This window comes from Odocoileus virginianus, chromosome 9 (genome assembly GCF_023699985.2).
Source record: "Odocoileus virginianus isolate 20LAN1187 ecotype Illinois chromosome 9, Ovbor_1.2, whole genome shotgun sequence".
Classification (NCBI taxonomy): domain Eukaryota; kingdom Metazoa; phylum Chordata; class Mammalia; order Artiodactyla; family Cervidae; genus Odocoileus; species Odocoileus virginianus.
In genome coordinates, this window is record NC_069682.1 from 50,889,480 (window position 1) to 50,910,437 (window position 20,958).

The 20,958-nt window shown below is 54.1% G+C and overlaps 1 protein-coding gene across 1 annotated transcript in view; it reads left to right on the forward strand.

Moving 5' to 3' along the window:
• The window catches only part of LAMA5 (laminin subunit alpha 5), a 52,012-nt gene that overhangs the window by 16,107 nt on the left and 14,947 nt on the right, over nucleotides 1-20,958 (forward strand). Inside the window, exons 7-36 of the mRNA XM_020901105.2 lie at nucleotides 3,756-3,871; nucleotides 4,232-4,350; nucleotides 4,458-4,548; nucleotides 4,770-4,904; nucleotides 5,086-5,148; nucleotides 11,104-11,244; nucleotides 11,326-11,463; nucleotides 11,550-11,684; nucleotides 11,768-11,902; nucleotides 11,990-12,127; nucleotides 12,655-12,707; nucleotides 12,908-13,013; nucleotides 13,155-13,207; nucleotides 13,298-13,403; nucleotides 13,811-13,910; nucleotides 14,045-14,201; nucleotides 14,317-14,455; nucleotides 14,617-14,759; nucleotides 14,836-14,942; nucleotides 15,038-15,191; nucleotides 15,669-15,829; nucleotides 15,938-16,046; nucleotides 17,821-17,918; nucleotides 17,999-18,200; nucleotides 18,281-18,407; nucleotides 18,981-19,120; nucleotides 19,635-19,750; nucleotides 19,838-20,049; nucleotides 20,365-20,569; nucleotides 20,794-20,938. Coding sequence (XP_020756764.2) covers nucleotides 3,756-3,871; nucleotides 4,232-4,350; nucleotides 4,458-4,548; nucleotides 4,770-4,904; nucleotides 5,086-5,148; nucleotides 11,104-11,244; nucleotides 11,326-11,463; nucleotides 11,550-11,684; nucleotides 11,768-11,902; nucleotides 11,990-12,127; nucleotides 12,655-12,707; nucleotides 12,908-13,013; nucleotides 13,155-13,207; nucleotides 13,298-13,403; nucleotides 13,811-13,910; nucleotides 14,045-14,201; nucleotides 14,317-14,455; nucleotides 14,617-14,759; nucleotides 14,836-14,942; nucleotides 15,038-15,191; nucleotides 15,669-15,829; nucleotides 15,938-16,046; nucleotides 17,821-17,918; nucleotides 17,999-18,200; nucleotides 18,281-18,407; nucleotides 18,981-19,120; nucleotides 19,635-19,750; nucleotides 19,838-20,049; nucleotides 20,365-20,569; nucleotides 20,794-20,938 — 3,844 coding nt within the window. The remainder of the gene's footprint in view (nucleotides 1-3,755; nucleotides 3,872-4,231; nucleotides 4,351-4,457; nucleotides 4,549-4,769; nucleotides 4,905-5,085; nucleotides 5,149-11,103; nucleotides 11,245-11,325; nucleotides 11,464-11,549; nucleotides 11,685-11,767; nucleotides 11,903-11,989; nucleotides 12,128-12,654; nucleotides 12,708-12,907; nucleotides 13,014-13,154; nucleotides 13,208-13,297; nucleotides 13,404-13,810; nucleotides 13,911-14,044; nucleotides 14,202-14,316; nucleotides 14,456-14,616; nucleotides 14,760-14,835; nucleotides 14,943-15,037; nucleotides 15,192-15,668; nucleotides 15,830-15,937; nucleotides 16,047-17,820; nucleotides 17,919-17,998; nucleotides 18,201-18,280; nucleotides 18,408-18,980; nucleotides 19,121-19,634; nucleotides 19,751-19,837; nucleotides 20,050-20,364; nucleotides 20,570-20,793; nucleotides 20,939-20,958) is intronic.

The following is a 20,958-nucleotide window of genomic DNA, read 5'->3' on the forward strand; positions in this document are numbered from 1 at the left end:
ACTGGTGCAGGCCCCCAGGACCCGAGTGGCCCATGCAGCCTCAGTGTGGCCCTGGGCGAGGATTTCTGCCCACAGCTTCAGATGCTGAACCCAAGCGCAGCTGGTTGCTCCGGGAAATTAAGTGCCAAGTGGGACTCGTGATGGTTGTTTAGGGCGCCAGGTGGGCGGCCAGATCAGCCCCGGAGGAGAGGCAGGCCTGCCCGTGCCTGCCGGGAGGGCGTCGGCATCTGCCCTGACTCACCTGCACCTGGGCATAAACAGAGCTCTGCTCACCCTGAAGGGCGTGTGGGGTGTCTCTCCCAGAACCTCAAGTGCCAAAACCCCTCGCACACCCATGCCCTGCAGCATCAGCCTGCTGTGTCCTCCCTGTGTTGTGTCTCCTGCCTCTTCCACGAGGGCTCTGCCCTACCAGCTGCTCTTCTCTGCCCCTCAGCCACTACCACCATCACCTCCACCCCCACCTGCATCCTCTCTGCCCTCTCTACCACCATCATTCTGAGTGCCGACTACCTGCCCAGTCTGTTCTCAGCCCCCAGTCACTCTTCCCCACCCCTCGGTTTGGAAGGCACTTGTTTTGTTTCTGTTGTGCCTTAGTCTATTCAGGCTAACAGAATGCCAGAGGCTGGGAAGCTTATAAACTATGGAGACTTATTCCTCATGGTTCTGGAGGCAGCTGAGACCCCCTTCCTAGTTCATAGGTGACTGTCTTCTGGCTGTGTCCTTGTAGTGTGGGAGGGGTGAGGGAGCTCTCTGGGGTCTTTTTATTTTTATTATTATTTTTTTTATTTTTTTAAGATTCTTTTTTGTTTTAAAGCATTTTATTTTTGGCTACGCTGGGTCTTTGTTGCTTCTTGGGAGCTCTCTCTAGTTGCAGAAAGCGGAGTCTGTTCTTAATTGTGTTACTTGGGCTTCTCATTGTGGTGGCTTCTTTTGTTCCAGAGCACAGGCTCTACGGCACATAGGCTCAAGAGTTGCTGTGTGGGCTAAGTTGCCCCACAGCATGTGTCCTTCTGGACCAGGGATTGAACCTATGTCCCCTGCTTTGGCAGGTGGACTGCCAACCATTGGATCACCAGGGAAGTCCTCTTTGGTGATAGTTTAGCTGGCTGTAGAATTCCTGGTTGATCGCTATCTCTTTCAACACTTGAGAAGTGTCGTTTCACTGTCTTCTGTTATAATCTTTAAACACTGTCTTTTTATGGTTTCGACCTGATTGCTCCATGAAGTGAAGTTCCTGGGGTGCAACCCTGCTGTTGGTTGCATCGACTGACCCCATTGGGTTGTTTCTGTGCAGGTTTTCAATAGGGCTTCACCTGTGTGATGACCATGTGCCCTAGATTGGGAAGAATCCCTCCAGTGTGGTTTTCCAAGGCTTTTGACAGATGCCCTAATCTTTGTGTTAATCTCTTGGTTAAGGGATACACTGACAGTGTTCAGTCGCTCAGTCGTGTCTGACTCTTTGCGACCCCATGAACCGCAGCACGCCAGGCCTCCCTGTCCATCACCAACTCCCAGAATCCACCCAAACTCATGTCCATTGTGTTGGTGATGCCATCCAACCATCTCATCCTCTGTCATCCCCTTCTCCTCCTGCTTTCAGTCTTTCCCAGCATCAGGGTCTTTTCCAATGAGTCAGCTCTTCACATCAGATGGCCAAAGTATTGGAGTTTCAGCTTCAGCATCAGTCCTACCAATGAACACCCAGGACTGATCTCTTTAGGATGGACTGGTTGGATCTCCTTGCAGTCCAAGGGACTCTCAAGAGTCTTCTCCAACACCACAGTTCAAAAGCATCAATTCTTCAGTGCTCAGCTTTCTTTATAGTCCAACTCTCACATCCATACGTGACCACTGGAAAAACCATAGCCTTAACTAGACAGACCTTTGTTGACAAAGTAATGTTTCTGCCTTTTTTTTTTTTCCATTTATTTTTATTAGTTGGAGGTTAATTACTTTACATCATTACAGTAGTTTTTGTTATACATTGAAATGAATTAGCCATGGATCTACATGTATTCCCCATCCCAGTCCCCCCTCCCACCTCCCTCTCCACCCGATCCCTCTGGGTCTTCCCAGTGCACCAGGCCCGAGCACTTATCTCATGTACCCAACCTGGGCTGGTTATCTGTTTCACCCTAGATAATATACATGTTTCAATGCTGTTCTCTTGAAACATCCCACCCTCGCCTTCTCCCAGAGTCCACAAGTCTGTTCTATACATCTGAGTCTCTTTTTCTGTTTTGCATATAGGGTTATCGTTACCCTCTTTCTAAAGTCCATATATATGTGTTAGTATACTATAATGGTCTTTATCTTTCTGGCTTACTTCGCTCTGTATAATGGGCTCCAGTTTCATCCATCTCATTAGAACTGATTCAAATTAATTCTTTGTACATATATACCATGGAATATTACTCAGCCATTAAAAAGTAATGTTTCTGCTTTTTAATATGCTGTCTAGGTTGTTCATAACTTTCCTTCCAATAAGTAAGCGTCTTTTAATTTCATGGCTGCAATCACCATCTGCAGTGATTTTGGAGCCCAGAAAAATAAAGTCTGACACTGTTTCCACTCTTTGCCCATCTATTTGCCATGAAGTGATGGGACTGGATGCCATGATCTTAGTTTTCTGAATGTTGAGCTTTACGTCAACTTTTTCACTCTCCTCCTTCACTTTCATCAACAGGCTCTTTAGTTCTTCACTTTCTGCCATAAGGGTGGTGTCATCTGCATATCTGAGGTTATTGATACTTCTCCCAGCAATCTTGATTCCAACTTGTGCTTCATCCAGTCCAGCATTTCTCATGATGTACCCTGTATATAAGTTAAATAAGCAGGGTGATAATATACAGCCTTGACATACTCCTTTTCCTATTTGGAACCGGTCTGTTGTTCCATGTCCAGTTCTAACTGTTGCTTCCTGACCTGCATACAGATTTCTCAAGTGTAGATTCTTGAAAAATCAAACACCAGCCATCGGGCCTTGGTTGCGGATCCTCAGGGCTTCCTATGATGGCCCCTCTGTGGCAGGTTATTCCTGGTCCCTCCCTGGATGCCAAGGAGCAGTAATGTTGCCTCTCCAGGCTCTGTATGTAGCCCCTTGTGCAGGAAGGGAGGGGCTCAAGTGGATTTGGAGCTCTCAGTCTCTTCTTCTTGGACTGGCTCCTGGGGCTGGCTAGCAAGCACTGTGGTACTGGTCTAGGACTGAGGCGCACACGGCCCTGGGGTGGGGCTGTTCTTCCTGCTCCCCCTTTGATTGAGTTGAGTTGTGGAGGTGTGTGCTGAGGGGAAGGGTGGTTCTGTGCTCAGTCCTCAGCTGCAGCCAGCTGTCCCCCTGCCCACTGAGCCAGCAGGAGCTGCTCTCCAGGACAGTAGGCTGGATTCCAGCCCTTTGACTGGAGTCCACCCCCGGCTGGAAGAGGAAGCAGTTCTTGGCCACTTGCCCCTGGGGAGGAGCCCTGGGTAATAGGGGCGTCTGGCTGAGCCCAGGGCTGCCTGCTGAGCAAGACCCAGACCTCAGAGTTGGCCCAGGAAAGCTGCAGACTTGGCCTGGGTCCTGGCTGTGATGGGGAGGGTGTAGCTAGAACCTGAGGGGCCCAGGCTCACCTGTGGTCAGGGGCCACATGCACTGACCATGCCATGCTCTGCCCGAGCTCCCGTCCTCCATGAAGTCCCTACACAGCCACTGCCTTTCTCCGGTACCTCTGGGTCCCTGGTGGGTCCGAGCCCTTCCTGTGCCCATGTGTCCCCTACAGGCTTCAGTGCGCCTGCCAACACAATACGTGTGGGGGTTCCTGTGACCGCTGCTGCCCCGGCTTCAACCAGCAGCCATGGAGGCCAGCAACCACAGACAGTGCCAACGAATGCCAGTGTGAGTGCCCCTCCACACGCCTGCATGGTGCTCACACATGTGCTGCCACACATGCTCACACGTGCTCACATGTACTCATACCCACACAATGTACTCTTGTACTCACATCTCATTCTTCATACTCATGTACACGCATGTTTGCACACATGTGCATGTAGACATGTGCTCACACAGTAAACACAGCATTCATACACATTCACACGTTTATACATGCTCAAAAGAGTGCCTGGTACACAGGCAACATGGCAACACTCCATCACCTGAGTCTGGGGTCACCTGTGGTTTATGGGACGTGCCTGGGGGTCCCAGTCTGGCAGGGGTCATGGAGGCCTGGCCACAGCTGAGCCTCTTGCTCTCCAGCCTGCAACTGCTATGGCCACGCCCATGACTGCTACTACGACCCAGAGGTGGATCAGCGCAACGCCAGCCAGAATCAGGACCAGGTCTACCAGGGCGGGGGCGTGTGCATCGACTGCCAGGTGGGTGCGTCTGTTGCTAGGTCTGTGGTGAGGGTGTCAGGTAGGCAGGACCTGCACAAGGCTGGGGGCAGTGGGTTCCTGGACTCAGTGGCCCTGTTCCGTTGCAGCATCACACCACGGGCATCAACTGTGAGCAGTGTCTGCCTGGCTTCTACCGCTCCCCAGACCACCCACTCGACTCACCCCATGCCTGCCGCCGTAAGTGGGGGTGACTGGATGTGGTTGGAGTGGGGCTGTCCCAAGGGTGTCCGGGAGCAGGGTGTGCCCCAATGGAGGGTCCTGGGGCCTTTGCAGCTATCTGGGAGGCCATGGCTCTCATCCCACATCCCAGGTTGGGGAGTGGCGGTGCAGATGCTGACCCTCCTTGGAGGCCTGAGAGCTCTGGGCTTGGGGTCCCCTGACTTCCCACACCCACTTAGGCTGCAACTGTGAGTCGGACTTCACAGACGGGACGTGTGAGGACCTGACTGGCCGCTGCTACTGCCGGCCAAACTTCACAGGGGCGCGATGCGACGCGTGTGCTGAAGGCTTCACTGACTTCCCACACTGCTACCGTGAGGGCGTGATGGGGGGTGGGGAGAGTGGGCAGGCACCTGAGTATCCCCCGATACTGGGCTGGAGCCAGTGGGGAGGGGGGGATCCCTTTCATCCTGCCTGTACCTCTGGTGATGTGGGGAGACCCTGGCAGCCAGGTGCTTACCACACCTCGCTGACATGTGCTGTCCCCTCCCTCAGCGGTGCCTTCTTCCTCCCACAATGACACCGGGGAGCAGGTGTTGCCTGCCGGACATATCGTGAGTAAGTGTCCCTCAAGATCCCCATCCTGCCCTAGGCCCCACTGGAGCAGTGGGGCAGAGTGGGCCACACCCAGGCCCACAGAGACGGGGGTGCAAAAGTAATTGTGATTTTGCATTGTTGACCTTTGCTGTTTGATATTGGAATACATTTTTAAATGTGGTTATGTGATGCATCATTTTAGTGCACATTTCTTATTTTATGTTCTTTTTGCTAATGACTTATTGAAAGTTGAAAGTGTTAGTTGCAAAAAAAAAAAAAAGAGTGTTAGTTGCTCAGTCACGTCTGACTCTTTGTGACCCCATGGACTGTAGTCCACTGTGCTTCTCTGTCCATGGGATTTTTCCAGGCAAGAATAGCAGAGTGGGCTACCATTTCCTTTTCCAGGGAATCTTCTTGACCCAGGGATTGAATCTGGGTCTCCTGCATTGCAGGCAGTTTCTTTACTGTCCCCCAGGGAAGCCCTAATGAGTTATTACTTGCTATTTGTGAAAGTGAAAGTTGCTCAGTCATGTCTGACTCTTTGTGGCCCCAGTTTATTTTATATTTATTTTAGATTGGAGAAAAGATATTAGGCAAAAATAAAATTTCAGCAATTTTCTTATTCGAGTTCAAAATGGGTTGTAAAGCAGCGGAGACAACTTGCAACATCAACAATACATTTGGCTCAGGAACTGCTAATGAACATAAAGTACAGTGGTGGTTCAAAAAGTTTTGCGAAGGAGACAAAAGCCTTGAAGATGAGTGTAGTGGCCAGCCATCAAAGTTGACAACAACCAAGAGAATCGAAGCTGATCCTCTTACAACTACATGAGAAGTTGCCAACTAACTTAACGCTGACCATTCTACAATTGTTCAGCATTTGAAGCAAATTGGAAACATGAAAAAGCTCAGCAAGACAGTGCCTAATGAGCTGACCACAAATTTTAAAAAAATTGTTATCTTTAAGTGTCGTCTTCTCTTGGTCTGTGCAACAACAGCAAACCATTTCTTCATCGGAATGTGATGTGTGACCAAATGTGGATTGTATACGACAGCCAGTGTGACAGCTAGTTCAGTGGTTGGACCCAGAAGAAGCTCCACAGCCAAACTTGCACCAAAAAAGGTCATGGTCACTGTCTGGTGGTCTACTGCCAATCTGATCCACTACAGTTTTCTTTGAATCCTGGCAGAACCAATACATCTGAGAAGTTTGCTCAACAAATCGATGAGATGCACTGAAAACTGCAGTGCCTGCAGCTGGCATTAGTCAACAGAGAGGGCCCAATTCTTCTCCATAACAACGCTTGACCACACATTGCACAACCAACACTTCAGAAATTGAACGAATTGAGCTAAAAAGTTTTGTCTCATCTGCCATATTCACCTGACTTCTTGCTAACCAGCTACCACTTTTTCAAGCACCTTGACAACTTTTTGCAGGGAAAATGCTTCCAACAATCAGCAGGAGGCAGAAAATGCTTTTCAAGTGTTCATCAAATCCCGAAGCACCGATCTTTATGCTACAGGAATAAGCAAACTTATTTGTATTGATTGTAATGGTTCTTATTTTCATTAATAAAGATGTGTTTGAGCCTGGTTATAATGATTTAAAATTCACGGTCCCAAACCACAGTTACTTTTTCACCAACCTGATATTTCCATTTTGTTCACTTTGTCTTTGGTTCTTTTAATTTTGTGCAAATAATACATATTCATTGTAGAAAACCCTAAAAAATATAGGAAAGCGGAACGTTAAAGAGAGTTATCCAGAATCGCAACTCCTGCAAACAACCCCTCCTCCCTCTGCGTGTATGCTGTGTTTTTATAAACATCCACGTGCACCGTGTGCATTTTTGAGTAACTGTGCTTTCCACCCACACCATCCTGTAAACACGTCATTTCACATTCTACGTTATGTACACAGATGTAGTTCTTGTTTGACCAACTCTCAATTCTTGGTAATTTAGGTTCTTTCCAGAGTTTTTAAAAATAACACCATAAAAAAAAAAAAACCCATAGTAAACATCCTTGCAGCTAAAGCTTTCCATGAATTATTAACTGTTTCTGCAGGACAGTTTCCTAGAAGAAGGTTTTGAAACATTTTTGGCTGCACGTTGCCAAACTACTCTCCTGGCAAAATCGTCTGCCTGGGTGGAGTGGCATCATTCACGTCACTCATGTCAGAATGTTGCTGTCTCTGCACGGCAACATTCATTATTACAGAAATCTTCAGTTTTCCTGGAGTTGGGGTACACCTTTTGGTTGGTGGCTTATCAATGTCTAATTGGCCAGTATTTTCCTTTCACAGCAGCTCAAGATAGTGGTGTGTCCTGTAACTGGTTCTTAGATCTGATGGCATTTGGTGTTTCCTTGGTCTTAGCCGTATTTCTTTGCCTCATTTGAGTTTGAATCTTCTCTCATGTTTCTGGACTCTTTCTGTTGTTTTCATGTGTGAATTTCCCATTTGAGGTCATGGCTCAGTTTTCTTTTCACTCGTTTGCTGCTGTAAGCTCTTTCCACATTAACTATAGTATCTATGCCTCATGGGTCACATGCTTTTCTCCCAGTAGGTAATTTGCCCTTGTTATTTTCTTCATGTGAATCTGATTAGACCATGGACATCTTAGGTGATGGTTTTAATTTTTTTTATTATGCATGTTCATTTTCTACCTCATGTTAAGTCAGTTTTGGTTACTTATGTTTTCTTAGCAAATTTTGTTTATATCATTTGGATTTTAAAAGGTGTTGGCATAAAGTTATGCACAGTATTCTGTACGTGATTTTCAAATTTCCTTCCATTCCTTTTGTCTGTTTTTCTTTTCTTTCCTGCCTTCATGAGATCCAACAGAAGTTTGCTGAGTTTTTTAGTGTTTTTGAAGTGCATCTTAAGGTTTATATTGATAAGATCTGCTGGAGTTTTTCTCTGGTTTGGGAGAGAGATTTTACTTCCTAATATAGAAAAATTTGAGCTAAAATCTATCTTTCTCTCTTCTCTCTTTTGTTGAGGTATAATCCTAAATCAGTATGTTAATTTCAGGTATGTAACACAAAGGTTTGGTATTTCTAGACATTGTGAAATGATCACCACAGAAGGTCTAGTTAACACCTGTCACCACACAGGATTATAATTTTTTTCTCATGATGAGAAGTTTTTTTTTTATTTGGCTGAGAACTTTTAATGTCTACTCTCTTAGTTAGCTAGTTAGTTCAGTTGCTCAGTCGTGTCCGTCTCTTTGCAACCCCATGAATCGTAGCACGCCAGGCCTCCCTGTCCATCACAAACTCCCGGAGTTCACTCAAACTCATGCCCATCGAGTCGGTGATGCCATCCAACCATCTCATCCTCTGTCGTCCCCTTCTCCTCCTGCCCCCAACCCCTCCCAGCATCAGGGTCTTTTCCAGTGAGTCAACTCTTCGCATGAGGTGGCCAAAGTATTAGCTACTTTCAATTATGCAGTATATTATTATTAACTACTGTTGCCATGCTGTGGGTCATATCCCCGTGACTTATTTAACATTGTATTTGGAAGTTTGCATCCTTTGACTCCCTTCACCCATTTTGCCCAACTCCCAATCCCTGCCTCTGGCAATTATCAACCTTTTTTTTTTGTGTCCACTAGCTCAGGGTATTTTTAAAGATTCAGTGTGTATGTGTATTTTTTAAGATTCTACATATAAGTGAGATCATACAGTATTTGTCTTTTTCTACTTTCTTTTGACTTATTACCATTTTCATAGTTTCTTGCATTATTATTACTTTTAGTTCTCGTAATTATCCACAAAACATTTAAAGCAATTTTTCTCAACCAAGGCTGATTTTATTATGCAGGAAAATGTCTGGAGACATCTGTGGTTATTATAACTGGAGGATGCCATGGTCATCTAGTGGGTAGGGGCCAGGGATGATGCTAAATATCATGCAGAGCACAGGACAGACCCACCCAATAGTCATCCAGCACAGAATGGTACTGGTGCCAAGGTTGAGAAACCCAGAGTTAAAGCTATGAATTTGCTTCAGAATGTAGCTTTGGCTAGGTGTATCCCATAGAGTTGATATGCTGTGTTCTCACTACTGTTCCTTTTAAATTGTGTATCATTTCAGTTTTCATTTTCCTCTTCACCTGAGTTGTTTAGAACTGTGTTTGTCATTCCAGATGGTTAGATTTCCATTCTGTCCCTTCTTTTTATGGTTCTGTTTTATTTTACTGCACCATGGTCAGGTTTGGTAGCTTGAAAATTTCTACTTTTTGTCTTTGGATTTTGGGGTTTTCTTTCTCACCTGGAATGTGACCCCTTTTAGATTGTCCGAGAATGTCTGACAGGAACTTATGTTTTCTGTGGGAATAGATTTGTTCACATACGTTTATTAAAGGACATGTTAATTATGCTATTTAAACCCACTCTGTTCTTAGTTTTTGTCACATTCTGGGAACAGTGTATTCAGTCTTTCTCTCTTTAACCGTGGTTTCGCCAAATTTCCCTCCCAATTTCAATAGTTTTAGTTTTCAGTACCTCTGGACCATGTTTATCCTGCTCTTAGAGCTTTGGGTTTTCCGCATCTTTTGGGGGGCAAGTCCATTTCCTCCACACACAACATCCTTCCTTGTCTCCATTAATGTTCGTGCCTGGGCTTACCACACTCCACACTCTCCCTTTTGGAAGCTCTTTATTTCTTGTCCAAGTCCTTGGTTCAAGGTGCATTCTTTCAAAAGGGTGCGACCAGATTCTCCTTCAAGAGTCAAACCGATGCCTTTGGGTTTATCTCATGAGAGGAGATGCGGCCTGGCAGAGGGACTGTGGCTGCTATTGGTTTGGGCTTGACCCTGCCCTAGCTGTTTCAGTTCTTTCATTCTGCTTAAATTTTTGCTTTCTTGACTTTTGCTGGATTGACTGCAAAACTTGTTTTGGTTGGCTTGTATTTTCTTCTCTGAGGGTTTGCAAGTTCTGTTTCTATCTTCTGGTCTGGGCGAAGGTTACCTTTATGTTTTGACAAATAATGAACCATTATTTTGTGCTGCAGTCACAGAATTAAAAGACAGTTGCTCCTTGGAGGAAAAACTATGACAACCCTAGACAGTGTTTGCTGACAAATGTCCATATAGTCAAAGCTCTGGTTTTTCCAGTAGTCATGTACAGGTGTGAGAGTTGGACCATAAAGAAGACTGAGCACTGAAGAATTGATGCTTTTGAACTGTGGTGCTGGAAAAGACTCTTAGGAGTCCTTTGGACAGCAAGGAGATCAAAGCAGTCAATCCTAAAGGAAATCAACCCTGAATATTCACTGGAAGGACTGGAGCTGAAGCTGAAGCTCCAGTACTTTGGCCATCTGATGTAAATTGCTGACTCACTGGAAAAGACCCTGGTGCTGGGAAAGATTGAGGGCAAGAGGAGAATGGGGCAACAGAGGATGAGATGGTTGGATGGCATCACCAACTCAATGGACATGAGTTTAGGCAAACTCCAAGAGACAGTGAAGGACAAGGAAACCCGACATGCTGCAGTTCATGGGGTTGCATAGAGTCAGACACAACTTAGCGACTGAACAATGAACCATTATTTATTTTATGTCAGTAACAAAAATAATATTAGTCCTTTTTTGTGCATCAGTTAAGACATTTAGCACACTTTTTTTTCCTTTGTCCTAATCTCCAGAATTACTTATAAAGAGTAGAATTTTCTTTTTGCCTTGTTAAGATTTTGTTTTTGCATTTTCTCTGGTTATGTCAACACCTGCAGTTGACTTGGTGTCTACATTATAAACAATTAATTATGTGTATGTAAAATGCTCCTGATTTCATTGCATGCCACTGTTTTCCTGAAACATCCACTTTCCCTTGTTGGCCTTTTTTAAAGTCTTTCTCATTGTGCATAAGTGCAGTGTTAAAAGGCAAGGAAAGGAGTTTGTGGAGAAGGGAGGTTTTGAGCAGGACAGCTGCAGGGCCTCTGAGACCCCCATCCCACCCTGTTCCCCTCCAGACTGTGACTGTAGCGCCGCCGGGACCCAGGGCAACGCCTGCCGGAAGGACCCACAGGTGGGGCACTGCGTGTGCAAACCCAACTTCCAGGGCACCCACTGTGAGCTCTGCGCCCCTGGCTTCTACGGCCCAGGCTGCCAGCGTGAGTCCAGCCCCAGCCCTGGCAGCATCCCCTCGCAGAGCCCAGGAGCCTGGCCCCTCTGTGACCTCCTCCTCTCTGCAGCCTGCCAGTGTTCCAGCCCCGGCGTGGTGGACGGAACCTGTGACCGTGACTCGGGCCAGTGCATGTGCCGGACAGGCTTCGAGGGGGCCGCATGTGACCGCTGTGCCCCCGGCTACTTCCACTTCCCCCTCTGCCAGTGTGAGTATGGCACCCCCAGTGGGCAGGCGGGAGTGGGGTTGGGTCTGGGCTGCTAGCTCAGGGCCCCGTGCGGTCTCGGCCTGCAGTGTGTGGCTGCAGCCCCGTGGGGACCCTCCCTGAGGGTTGTGATGACACTGGCCACTGCCCGTGCCGGCCAGAGTTCAACGGCCCCCACTGTGACCGCTGCCGCCTGGGCTACCACGGCTACCCCGAGTGCCACGGTGAGTGAGTGGCTTTGGTGGGGCTCCGGGCAGGGGGGAGGGCCACTGCAGGTGCCCAGGGCATGACCCCAAGTCCTCTGCAGCCTGCGCCTGTGACCCCCGGGGCTCCATGGACCAGCTGTGTGGGGCGGGCGGGCTGTGCCGCTGCCGCCCGGGCTACGTGGGAGCCACGTGCCAGGAGTGCAGCCCCGGCTTCCACGGCTTCCCCGACTGTGCCCGTGAGTGCCCTGGGACGGGGAAGTGGGGCAGGGAAGGGAGGGCGCGTGCTCCCCACGTGCTGACTCCCCCTCCTCTCGCTCCTGTAGCCTGCCACTGCTCCCCCGAAGGTTCCCTGCACGCAGCCTGCGATCCCCACAGCGGGCAATGCAGCTGCCGACCGCGAGTGATGGGACTGCGGTGTGACACGTGTGTGCCTGGTGCATACAACTTCCCCTACTGCGAAGGTGGGGCTGGCCCCGCGTGTGTGTGTGTGTGTGTGTGTGTGTGTGTGTGAGACGGGACTGCGGTGTGACACGTGTGTGCCTGGTGCATACAACTTCCCCTACTGCGAAGGTGGGGCTGGCCCCGTGTGTGTGTGTGTGTGTGTGATGTGCTGCGTGTTCCCACGACGCTGTTGCTGGGCCCTGTGTGTGCTCTCATGTGTTCATGCGGTTCACACACTGCATTCACATGAGTGTCCGTGTGTTGTGCATGTGGTCACGTGCCGTCCATCCATTCACGCTTGTTCATGTGCTTTGTGCGAGTGTGTGTTCATTGCGTGTTCACAGCTGTGTGGTGGGGGAGAGCACATGCCCTCACAGCTACGGGGACTAGGGCATGAAGGCACCTGTGGTTTCTTGCCTGTTCATATGTGTGGAAGGCATGTGTGCTGGCTCCCATGGGGCCTCAGGTCCTGGCCAGGCCTGGGGAAGCCCTCAGCCGTCAGGATCGATTGCTGAGTACTGACCATGGCCTGGGCCTCTCTCCACAGCTGGCTCCTGCCATCCTGCTGGCCTGGCCCCAGCTGATCGTGTCCCTCCCGAGGTGAGCCCGGGGCAGCCCTCTGGCGCTGAGGCCTTCACTTCTAGAAACCATCACTCACCTGCTCCTCGGTTGCCATGGCAACCTCAGAGCCCATTTGGTCCCCTGGCTGGGTCATGCCCGAGAGGGGCCAGGCTCCAGGGCTGAGGGTTGTGCTAGGAGAGCAGGGACCTACTCTGAACCTCAGTCTCATCCTCTCCCAGGCACAGGCCCCCTGTATGTGCCGGGCTCACGTGGAGGGGCCAAGCTGTGACCGCTGTAAACCTGGATTCTGGGGGCTGAGTCCTAGCAACCCTGAGGGCTGTACCCGTGAGTCTCCCTGGGGTGGTGTTAGTGTGCTGGGGGGATGCTGGGGAGGGGAGGGCTGGCTCCACAGTGGCCAGGGCGGGGATGGAGTCTAGCCCTCCTGCCCCCCACCCCACTCTCAGCGCTGCTCTGCCTCTCCCCCAGGCTGCAACTGTGATCCAAGGGGCACGCTGGGTGGGGCTGCCCAGTGCCAGCCGGTGAGTCTGAGGGCGGAGGTGCCGGGGTCCATGGGAACAGAGTGTAGGGACCCTCCCAGACCTGGTCCCAGCTTCTCCCTTGGCCTCCAGGGCAACGGCCAGTGCTTCTGCAAGCCCCATGTGTGTGGCCAGACCTGCGCAGCCTGCAAGGACGGCTTCTTCGGGCTGGACCAGGCTGACTACTTCGGCTGCCGTAGTAAGGCCCACTGCTTGGCCCTTGGACCATGTCCTGGGGAGGCTGAGGCCCAGGGAGGGACACATGGGATAAGGGCCAGCCAGGGCCTGGGTGTCACATGGCACTCACTGAGCCACTCTGGGTGCCTGGCCAGACCTGTGCTGGTGTGGAGGGGGTGCAGATTTCACCCCGTCCTCCCTCCGTCCCATGCCCTGGCAGGCATCACTCACCAATCCAGGGCCCTTGCGCTAAACCCTGACCCTCTGCTGTCCAGAGCCCTGAGCAGCTCCTGGTGGCGGCAACACTCGTCCTCTCAGCCTGGGTCACTCTTGATGGAGGGTGGACGAAGCGGAGTCCTGAGCCAAGGGCTGCAGGAGGAGCATGGAGGCTGTGGGGCTGGACCTCACTCACTTGCTCCCCCATTGCAGGCTGCCGGTGCGATGTTGGCGGAGCGCTGGGGCAGAGCTGTGAGCTGAGGACGGGCGCCTGCATGTGCCGCCCCAACACCCAGGGCTCCACCTGCAGCGAGTGGGTACCCCACCCCGGCTGGGCTGGGGGTGTGGGCTGGGGCAGCAGCTTGTGCACTGGCTTCTCCCTGGGGACCCCAGTGTGTGGTGCAGGGCCAGTACCTGTCCTGCCCTGACTGCCCCTGCTGTGGCCAGGCCTGCTCAGGACCACTATCTCCCCGACTTGCACCACCTGCGCCTGGAGCTAGAGGAGGCGGCCACGCCCGAGGGCCTCGCTGTGCGCTTCGGCTTCAACCCCCTGGAGTTTGAGAACTTCAGCTGGAGAGGCTACGCACAGATGACACCCATCCAGGTGCAGGCTCGGTGTTCCTGGCATGATGGCTGGCAGAGGGTTGGCTCATGGGTGTGGGCTGAGCATGACCAGGAGGGGCCACCCCGACTTTCTGTACTCCCCAACCCCACTGCAGCCCAGGATTGTGGCCAAGCTGAACCTGACCTCCCCTGACCTCTTCCGACTCGTCTTCCGCTATGTCAACCGCGGGCCCACGAGTGTGAGCGGGCGGGTTTCCGTGCGAGACCAGGGCAGGTTCACCACGTGTCCCAACTGTGAGTGCTGGGGCTGCCCCCTCCCCACCCAGCTCCCACCACATCCCCATGCGTGGGTGGGGAGGCCAGACCCGTCCTCCTAACCCTGGGGAGTTGGTGACCGTGGCCTGGGGTGGCCGTCTCATCCCTGCGTCCAGAAAGCCCACTGTCCGCACCCCCAGGCACAGAACAGAGCCAGCCCGTGGCCTTCCCACCCAGCACCGAGCCTGCCTTTGTCACCGTGCCCCAGAGGGGCTTGGGGGAGCCCTTTGTGCTGAACCCTGGCGCCTGGGCCCTGCTCGTGGAGGCCGAGGGGGTGCTCCTGGTGAGGCGGGGCTGAGAGGGCTGGGGCGGGGCCCGGGGCAGGGGCCACGACACCTAACCTCCCCCCTCCCCCCAAGGACTATGTGGTTCTGCTGCCCAGCGCCTACTATGAGGCGGCTCTGCTGCAGCTAAGAGTGACCGAGCCCTGCATGTTCCGGCCAGACGCCCAGCGCTCTGGAGACAAGTGAGGGCCAGTCTGGTGGGGCTGGGGGGGGACCTGCCCCTCCCGGTGCTCAGGCCACCTGCCCTGTGCTGACCAGACTGTGTGTCCCTAACCAGCTGCCTCCTCTATACCCACCTACCCCTGGATGGCTTCCCCTCCGCCGCTGGGCCCGAGGCCCTGTGTCGCCATGACAACAGCCTGCCCCGGCCCTGCCCCACGGAGCAGCTCAGCCCCTCGCACCCGCCGCTCGCTGTCTGTTGGGGCACTGATGTGCGTGTCCCCGGGGCCCCTTGGGGACACGTAGGATCAAGTCCTGGGGAGGCGTGCCCTTGACCTGGAGGATGGGGGGGTCCGTGTCGCAGAGGGGACATGGGTGCAGGGCAAAAGTGACGCGGGCATGACCCACATAGTGGCTCAGGCAGTGCTTGCTGCCTTCTGGATTTTGACCTTGAGAGTCAGTGCCTGGGGCCTCAGCTGTAAATGGGTGAGGTTGGCCCAGCGTTCCAGCTTATCGTGAAGGGGTGGCTGGTGGGCCACGATGGGCAGGGGATGCTCAGAGTGAGCAGAGGTTGGAAGGTCGAGTGGCCACAGGAGGAGTGCCTCCAGCAGCAGGAATGGTGGGCACACAGGCCCTGAGATGGTAGGATGAGGCTCTGGGCACAGAGGGTGGGAAGGGTCGTGTTCAGGAGCACCCTGTTCTCTTGGAGGGGGCCTGGGGTGGGGCCTCACATCGCCCTGTCCCCCCAGGTGGACGTCCAGCTTCAGATAGCAGTGCCGCAGCCAGGCCCCTATGCCCTGGTGGTGGAGTATGCCAACGGGGACGCCCGCCAGGAGGTGGATGTGGCAGTACACACCCCCCAGAGAGCCCCCCAGCAGGGGCTGCTCACACTCCACCCCTGCCCATACAGGTGTGCGGGGAGTGGGTAGAGGGTGCAAGCCCGGGGTATGGGCAGCGCTGGGGCTGGGTTTGGGACCCCAGGGCTGCCCTACCCACTAACCACCCCTGCCCACCCCAGCACCCTGTGCCGAGGCACCGCCCTGGACGCCCAGCGCCACCTGGCCGTCTTCTACCTGGACACGGAAGCCAGCATCCGGCTCACAGCCGAGCAGGCACGGTTCTTCCTGGTAAGGCCCCGATCCCTCGCCTGCATGGGCCTCGGGACCCCACTGCAGGGCTCCATCTTTCCAAAGATTTAAACATGTGCAGAAGTAGAGTGTGGTGAGCCTGGGTGCCCATCGCAGGCACTGCCCTCAGCTTGTGCTAAATCCAGGTTCTTCCAGAACCCCTCCCCTGCAGGTTTTTTCCTGTGGGTTTGAAATGTGTATTTATTTATAAAGAATGCCCGTAGTCACTTAAGGGGAACTATGATGCGTTGGAGCCAAGGTAGAAAGAAATAACCTTTCTAAATTTTTTATTTATTTTTGGCTGTGCTGCTTTCTCTAGTTGTTGCAAGCAGGGGCTACTCTTCATTGCAGTGCTTGGACTTCTCACTGCAGTGGCTTCTCTTGTTGCAGAGCACGGGCTCTAGGGTGTGTGGGCTTCAGCAGTTGAGGAGCATGGTCTCAGTAGTTGTATACACAGGCTTAGTTGCCCTGCAGCATGTGGGATCTTTCCAAATCGGGATCAAACCCATGTCTCCTGCAGTGGCAAATGGATTCTTTGCCACTGAGCCACGAGGGAAGCCCAGAAAGAATGATCTTTTGGTATCAAAAGAAAGGCCACTTTTTGGTATAATTTACAAAATGCCACACCATGTGAGCATCTTAGGTCCTGAAGCTTGGGACTCAACTAGCATCGAAGTAGCTTGCTTCTGTGTCCTCCTCACAGAATTGGAAACTAAATCCCAAGGTTAACTGTTTGCAGGCCTGTTCTGCATCATTAAACTCCGTGCAGTGTTAACCATTAGTTTGATGCCCAGAACCAAGCATACGTGTTTGTTCAGTAAGTGACAAAATAGATGACATTTTTCTCATCAGAGTATTACACAGTTTCATCATTACGTTTCCCTAGGCCTTTAAAAGTTTTATCAAAGTAATAGGTGCACATTTTTATAAAAGCTTCAAATATTGAAAAGACTTGCAACAAAAACCACAGTCCCACACCCCATCTGCCATGTCTCATTCCTCCTTCCAGAGTCAGTGTGTCTCTTCCATGTTGCTGAGAGTCACATAGCTTCCTCCTAAGTTTTTGATGCTGGAACCCCTGTGATTCCTTCCTCACACACACACACAGCCCTGCAGTCCTGGGCTGGGTCACTGTAAACATCCCATGGAGCTATACCCACTGCCCAAGCGTGATTCTCCCACATGCCCAGTACCCAGGCCAGAGGCCAGACGGCTCCACCCTGATGCCCCTTACGCCCCTCCCGTGGTCACCCTGGACACTGGTTGTGCCGCCTAGTATGCCTGTTCTGGAACCTGCCATAACGGGGGTCACGTCGGTGTTCTGTGCTGTCTTCTCTGCCGACGCCGTGCTGGGATGGACTGAGCTGTTGCTGTAGCCTCTCAGTCTTCTGTCTCCACCGTTAGGTTTTTCTAGACACACTGGGATGTCATGTTTTACCATACTTGTCACACGTGTTTCTACCCCTTGGGGACAGCACAGGGCGGAGATGCCTGCTCACGAGCCCTGGCTTGCAGAGCACCTACCTGTGCTGGGTTCTGCCCTGTAACCATGGACAGTGGTGAGGGTGCAGGAAGAGGAGGTGTGGCCTGCGGTTGGTTGGGGCTGGAAGGCGCTCCAAGGCCTAGAAACTGTGATCAAGGGCTGGGGTTTGTGCAGCCGGAGGAGAGGCAGGCTGAGTGGGGATCAGGGGCTCAGTGCCAAGAGCCGGGCCAGCCTGGGCAGGTGTGGCTGGGCTTCACCTGCCTTTGCACCCACATCATCTGCTGCCCACAGCATAGTGTCACCCTGGTACCCACGGACACCTTCAGCTCAGAGTTCGTGGAGCCCCGAGTCCGCTGCATCAGCAGTCATGGTGCCTTCAGCCCCAGCAGGTAGTGCGGCTGGGGGCCTGGTGGGGGCAGCAGGGTGGTGGCGGGGACACGGGAGCTCACCGGTGTATCCCCTGCCCCAGTGCCGCCTGCCTGCCCTCCCGCTTCCCGAAGCCGCCCCAGCCCGTGCTCCTCAGAGACTGCCAAGTGCTGCCGCTGCCACCCGGCCTCCCGTTGACCCGCTCGCAGGAGCTGACACCGGGCGCACCCCCACCCGGGCCCCAGCCCCGGCCCCCCACCGCCGCGGACCCCGATACAGAGCCCACACTGCTGCGCCACCCCCAGGTGAGGGCCCGGCCAGGACTCGCAGGCTCGTGGGCACCCCGCCTGTCCTGTTGTGGGCTCACCAGAGCCTCTCCCCACAGGGTACCGTAGTCTTCACCACCCACGTGCCTGCCCTGGGCCGATACGCCTTCCTGCTGCACGGCTACCAGCCCGCCCACCCGACCTTCGCCGTGGAGGTCCTCATCAACGGGGGCCGCGTCTGGCAGGGTGAGCAGAAGGGTTGGACGCCTGGGTGAGAGGGCTGTCAGGGGTCTAGTCCACATGGCCCGTGCAGGACGTGGATGGAGTGCAGCTGGTTCCACAGCTCACGTGGCCACAGAGCAGAGCCCATCCCCTGGCTGTGAGTGACTGGGCCACACAACTTGTCCTGCCCTCGGCTCTCAAACAGGGAGCCCCAGGCCATGGCAGGTGGCAGCCCCTGTCCCTAACGTCTGTGTGGTAACTCAGAACTCCCCCACCACATGCCAGGGTGACTGATGGCTCCCTGGGGACATATGTCCATATGTATTTATTTCCTTCTGCTCTGCAGAGCCCAGAGACCTGCATCTCACAGGCCCTCGTGCGTGAGCACGACCAATTCTTGTTGCATGAGTGCACACAGCCATGTGGGCCTCTCTTTGGGTCACACATCCGTGTCCTGGTCATAGATGCACAATTCACAGTGGCACGTGCTGCCCTGGGTGCCCCCACCTCCGTGGCGACTGCAGGAGTTACTGGGACGAGGCCGTGGGGCAGGGGTGGTCTACATTGGTGGGTGTTGATGCTGTTTCTCGCCTCCAGGCCACGCCAACGCCAGCTTCTGCCCGCATGGCTATGGCTGCCGCACACTGGTGGTGTGTGAGGGCCGGGCCATCCTGGATGTGACTGACAGTGAGCTCACCGTGACCGTGCGTGTGCCTGAGGGCCGGTGGCTCTGGCTGGTGAGTTGGAGGCTGGTGTCTGTCCTCCCCCCATTCTACCATTAGAGGTTATCCTGCCAGGGCATGTCCCCTGCTCTCTATAGGCGACTCTGAGCCTGGTGCTAGGACAGCAGCATCTGGGGACCTCCAGGCCCATCTTGAGAGACCCTGGGGGTCCATGAGCCAAAATGACACCCACCAGCTCCTGGGGTCCCTGCTGGTCAGAGTGGCCTTCATGGAGGAGGAGGCCTGGAAGGGGCCAGGGGCGTCTGGCCGAAAAGGATGGGGGCACCCGGAGCCCAGTTGCCTCTTCACAACCTGTTCCTGAGCTCCTGTTTGGCTGCAAAGGCCGGCCTGCCCTCTGAGTGACCAAGGGTGGGACCCATAACCTGGCAGCCTCGCCAGGGCCCAGGACAGGGTGTGACGCTATCTGGCTGGATGCTGGCCTGTGGGAGAGAAGCGCTGGTGTTGGCCCCTCCCCTGACCTGGGCCCTGAGCTGGGCCCACAGGAGGTGACCGGGCCTTGATGCTCTAGGAATATGTGCTGGTGGTCCCCGAGGAAGCCTATAGCTCCAGCTACCTGCGGGAAGAGCCCTTGGACAAGTCCTACGACTTCATCAGCCAGTGCGCCGCCCACGGTTACCACGTCAGGTGGGTCGGGCTCGGGGCTGGGGGTGGGGGTGTGCAGGGGTGTGGCTGGCTGGCTGGCAGCTGGCCTCACCCCCACCCCTCCCCCAGCCCCTCCGGCTCGTCCGCCTTCTGCCGCAGCGCCGCCACCTCGCTCTCGCTCTTCTACAACAATGGGGCTCGGCCGTGCGGCTGCCACGAGGTGGGCGCCACGGGCCCCACATGCGAGCCTTTCGGGGGCCAGTGTCCCTGCCGCGCCCATGTCATCGGCCGCGACTGCTCCCGCTGTGCCACCGGCTACTGGGGCTTCCCCAACTGCAGGCGTGAGTACCCCAGTCCCAGGAGTGCCCGGAGTGCCCGCCAGGCAAGAACGGTCAGGAGAATGTTCTGGAGCTGGTGAACTAGCCCTGCCCCCTCCCGTCTGTGAGAGTCGGGCCTTGCACTGTTGTCCAGAAGGTCCTGGGGACTGGACAGCAGTTTTGAGCCCCTGACCTCACATCAGAGGAGCTGCCTGGGACTTGGGGCCCGGAGTGGGTGGATCCAGCCTGGGGTAGGGTGGCCTCGCTCCCCACCCCACCTTCAGTGCCCTCAGGGCTGCCATCAGGCCTGCTGACCAGGTGCTGTGCCCGCACCCACAGCCTGTGACTGCAGTGGTCGCCTCTGTGACGAGCTCACAGGACAGTGCATCTGTCCCCCACGCACCATCCCGCCCGACTGCCTCGTCTGCCAGCCCCAGACCTTTGGATGCCACCCCTTGGTGGGCTGTGAGGAGTGTAACTGCTCGGGGCCCGGTGTCCAGGAGCTCATGGACCCCACCTGCGATGTGGACAGTGGCCAGTGCAAGTGAGTGCCTGCGCTGGGGGTCTCTGTGGCCTTGGAGCAGTCCCGGGTCCCCTGCCAGTGAGTCCTGACCCCATCGCCCCCGGCAGGGTCTCCCGGGGCTCAGCAGCACCCTCCCCTCTGGCTCTTGGGGGGTCATCACCATGGTGGGGGGACACCTCTGGTCCCATCTCAACAAGAGGGGCAGGTGGAGGGAGGCCCAGCCGGCTCCTGATCTCTCACGGCAGGTGCAGACCCAACGTGGCCGGACGCCGCTGTGACACCTGTGCTCCTGGGTTCCACGGCTTCCCCAGCTGCCGCCCCTGTGACTGCCACGAGGCAGGCTCTGCGCCTGGCACGTGCGACCCCCTCACAGGCCAGTGCTACTGCAAGGTGAGGGGTCCACCGGCCTG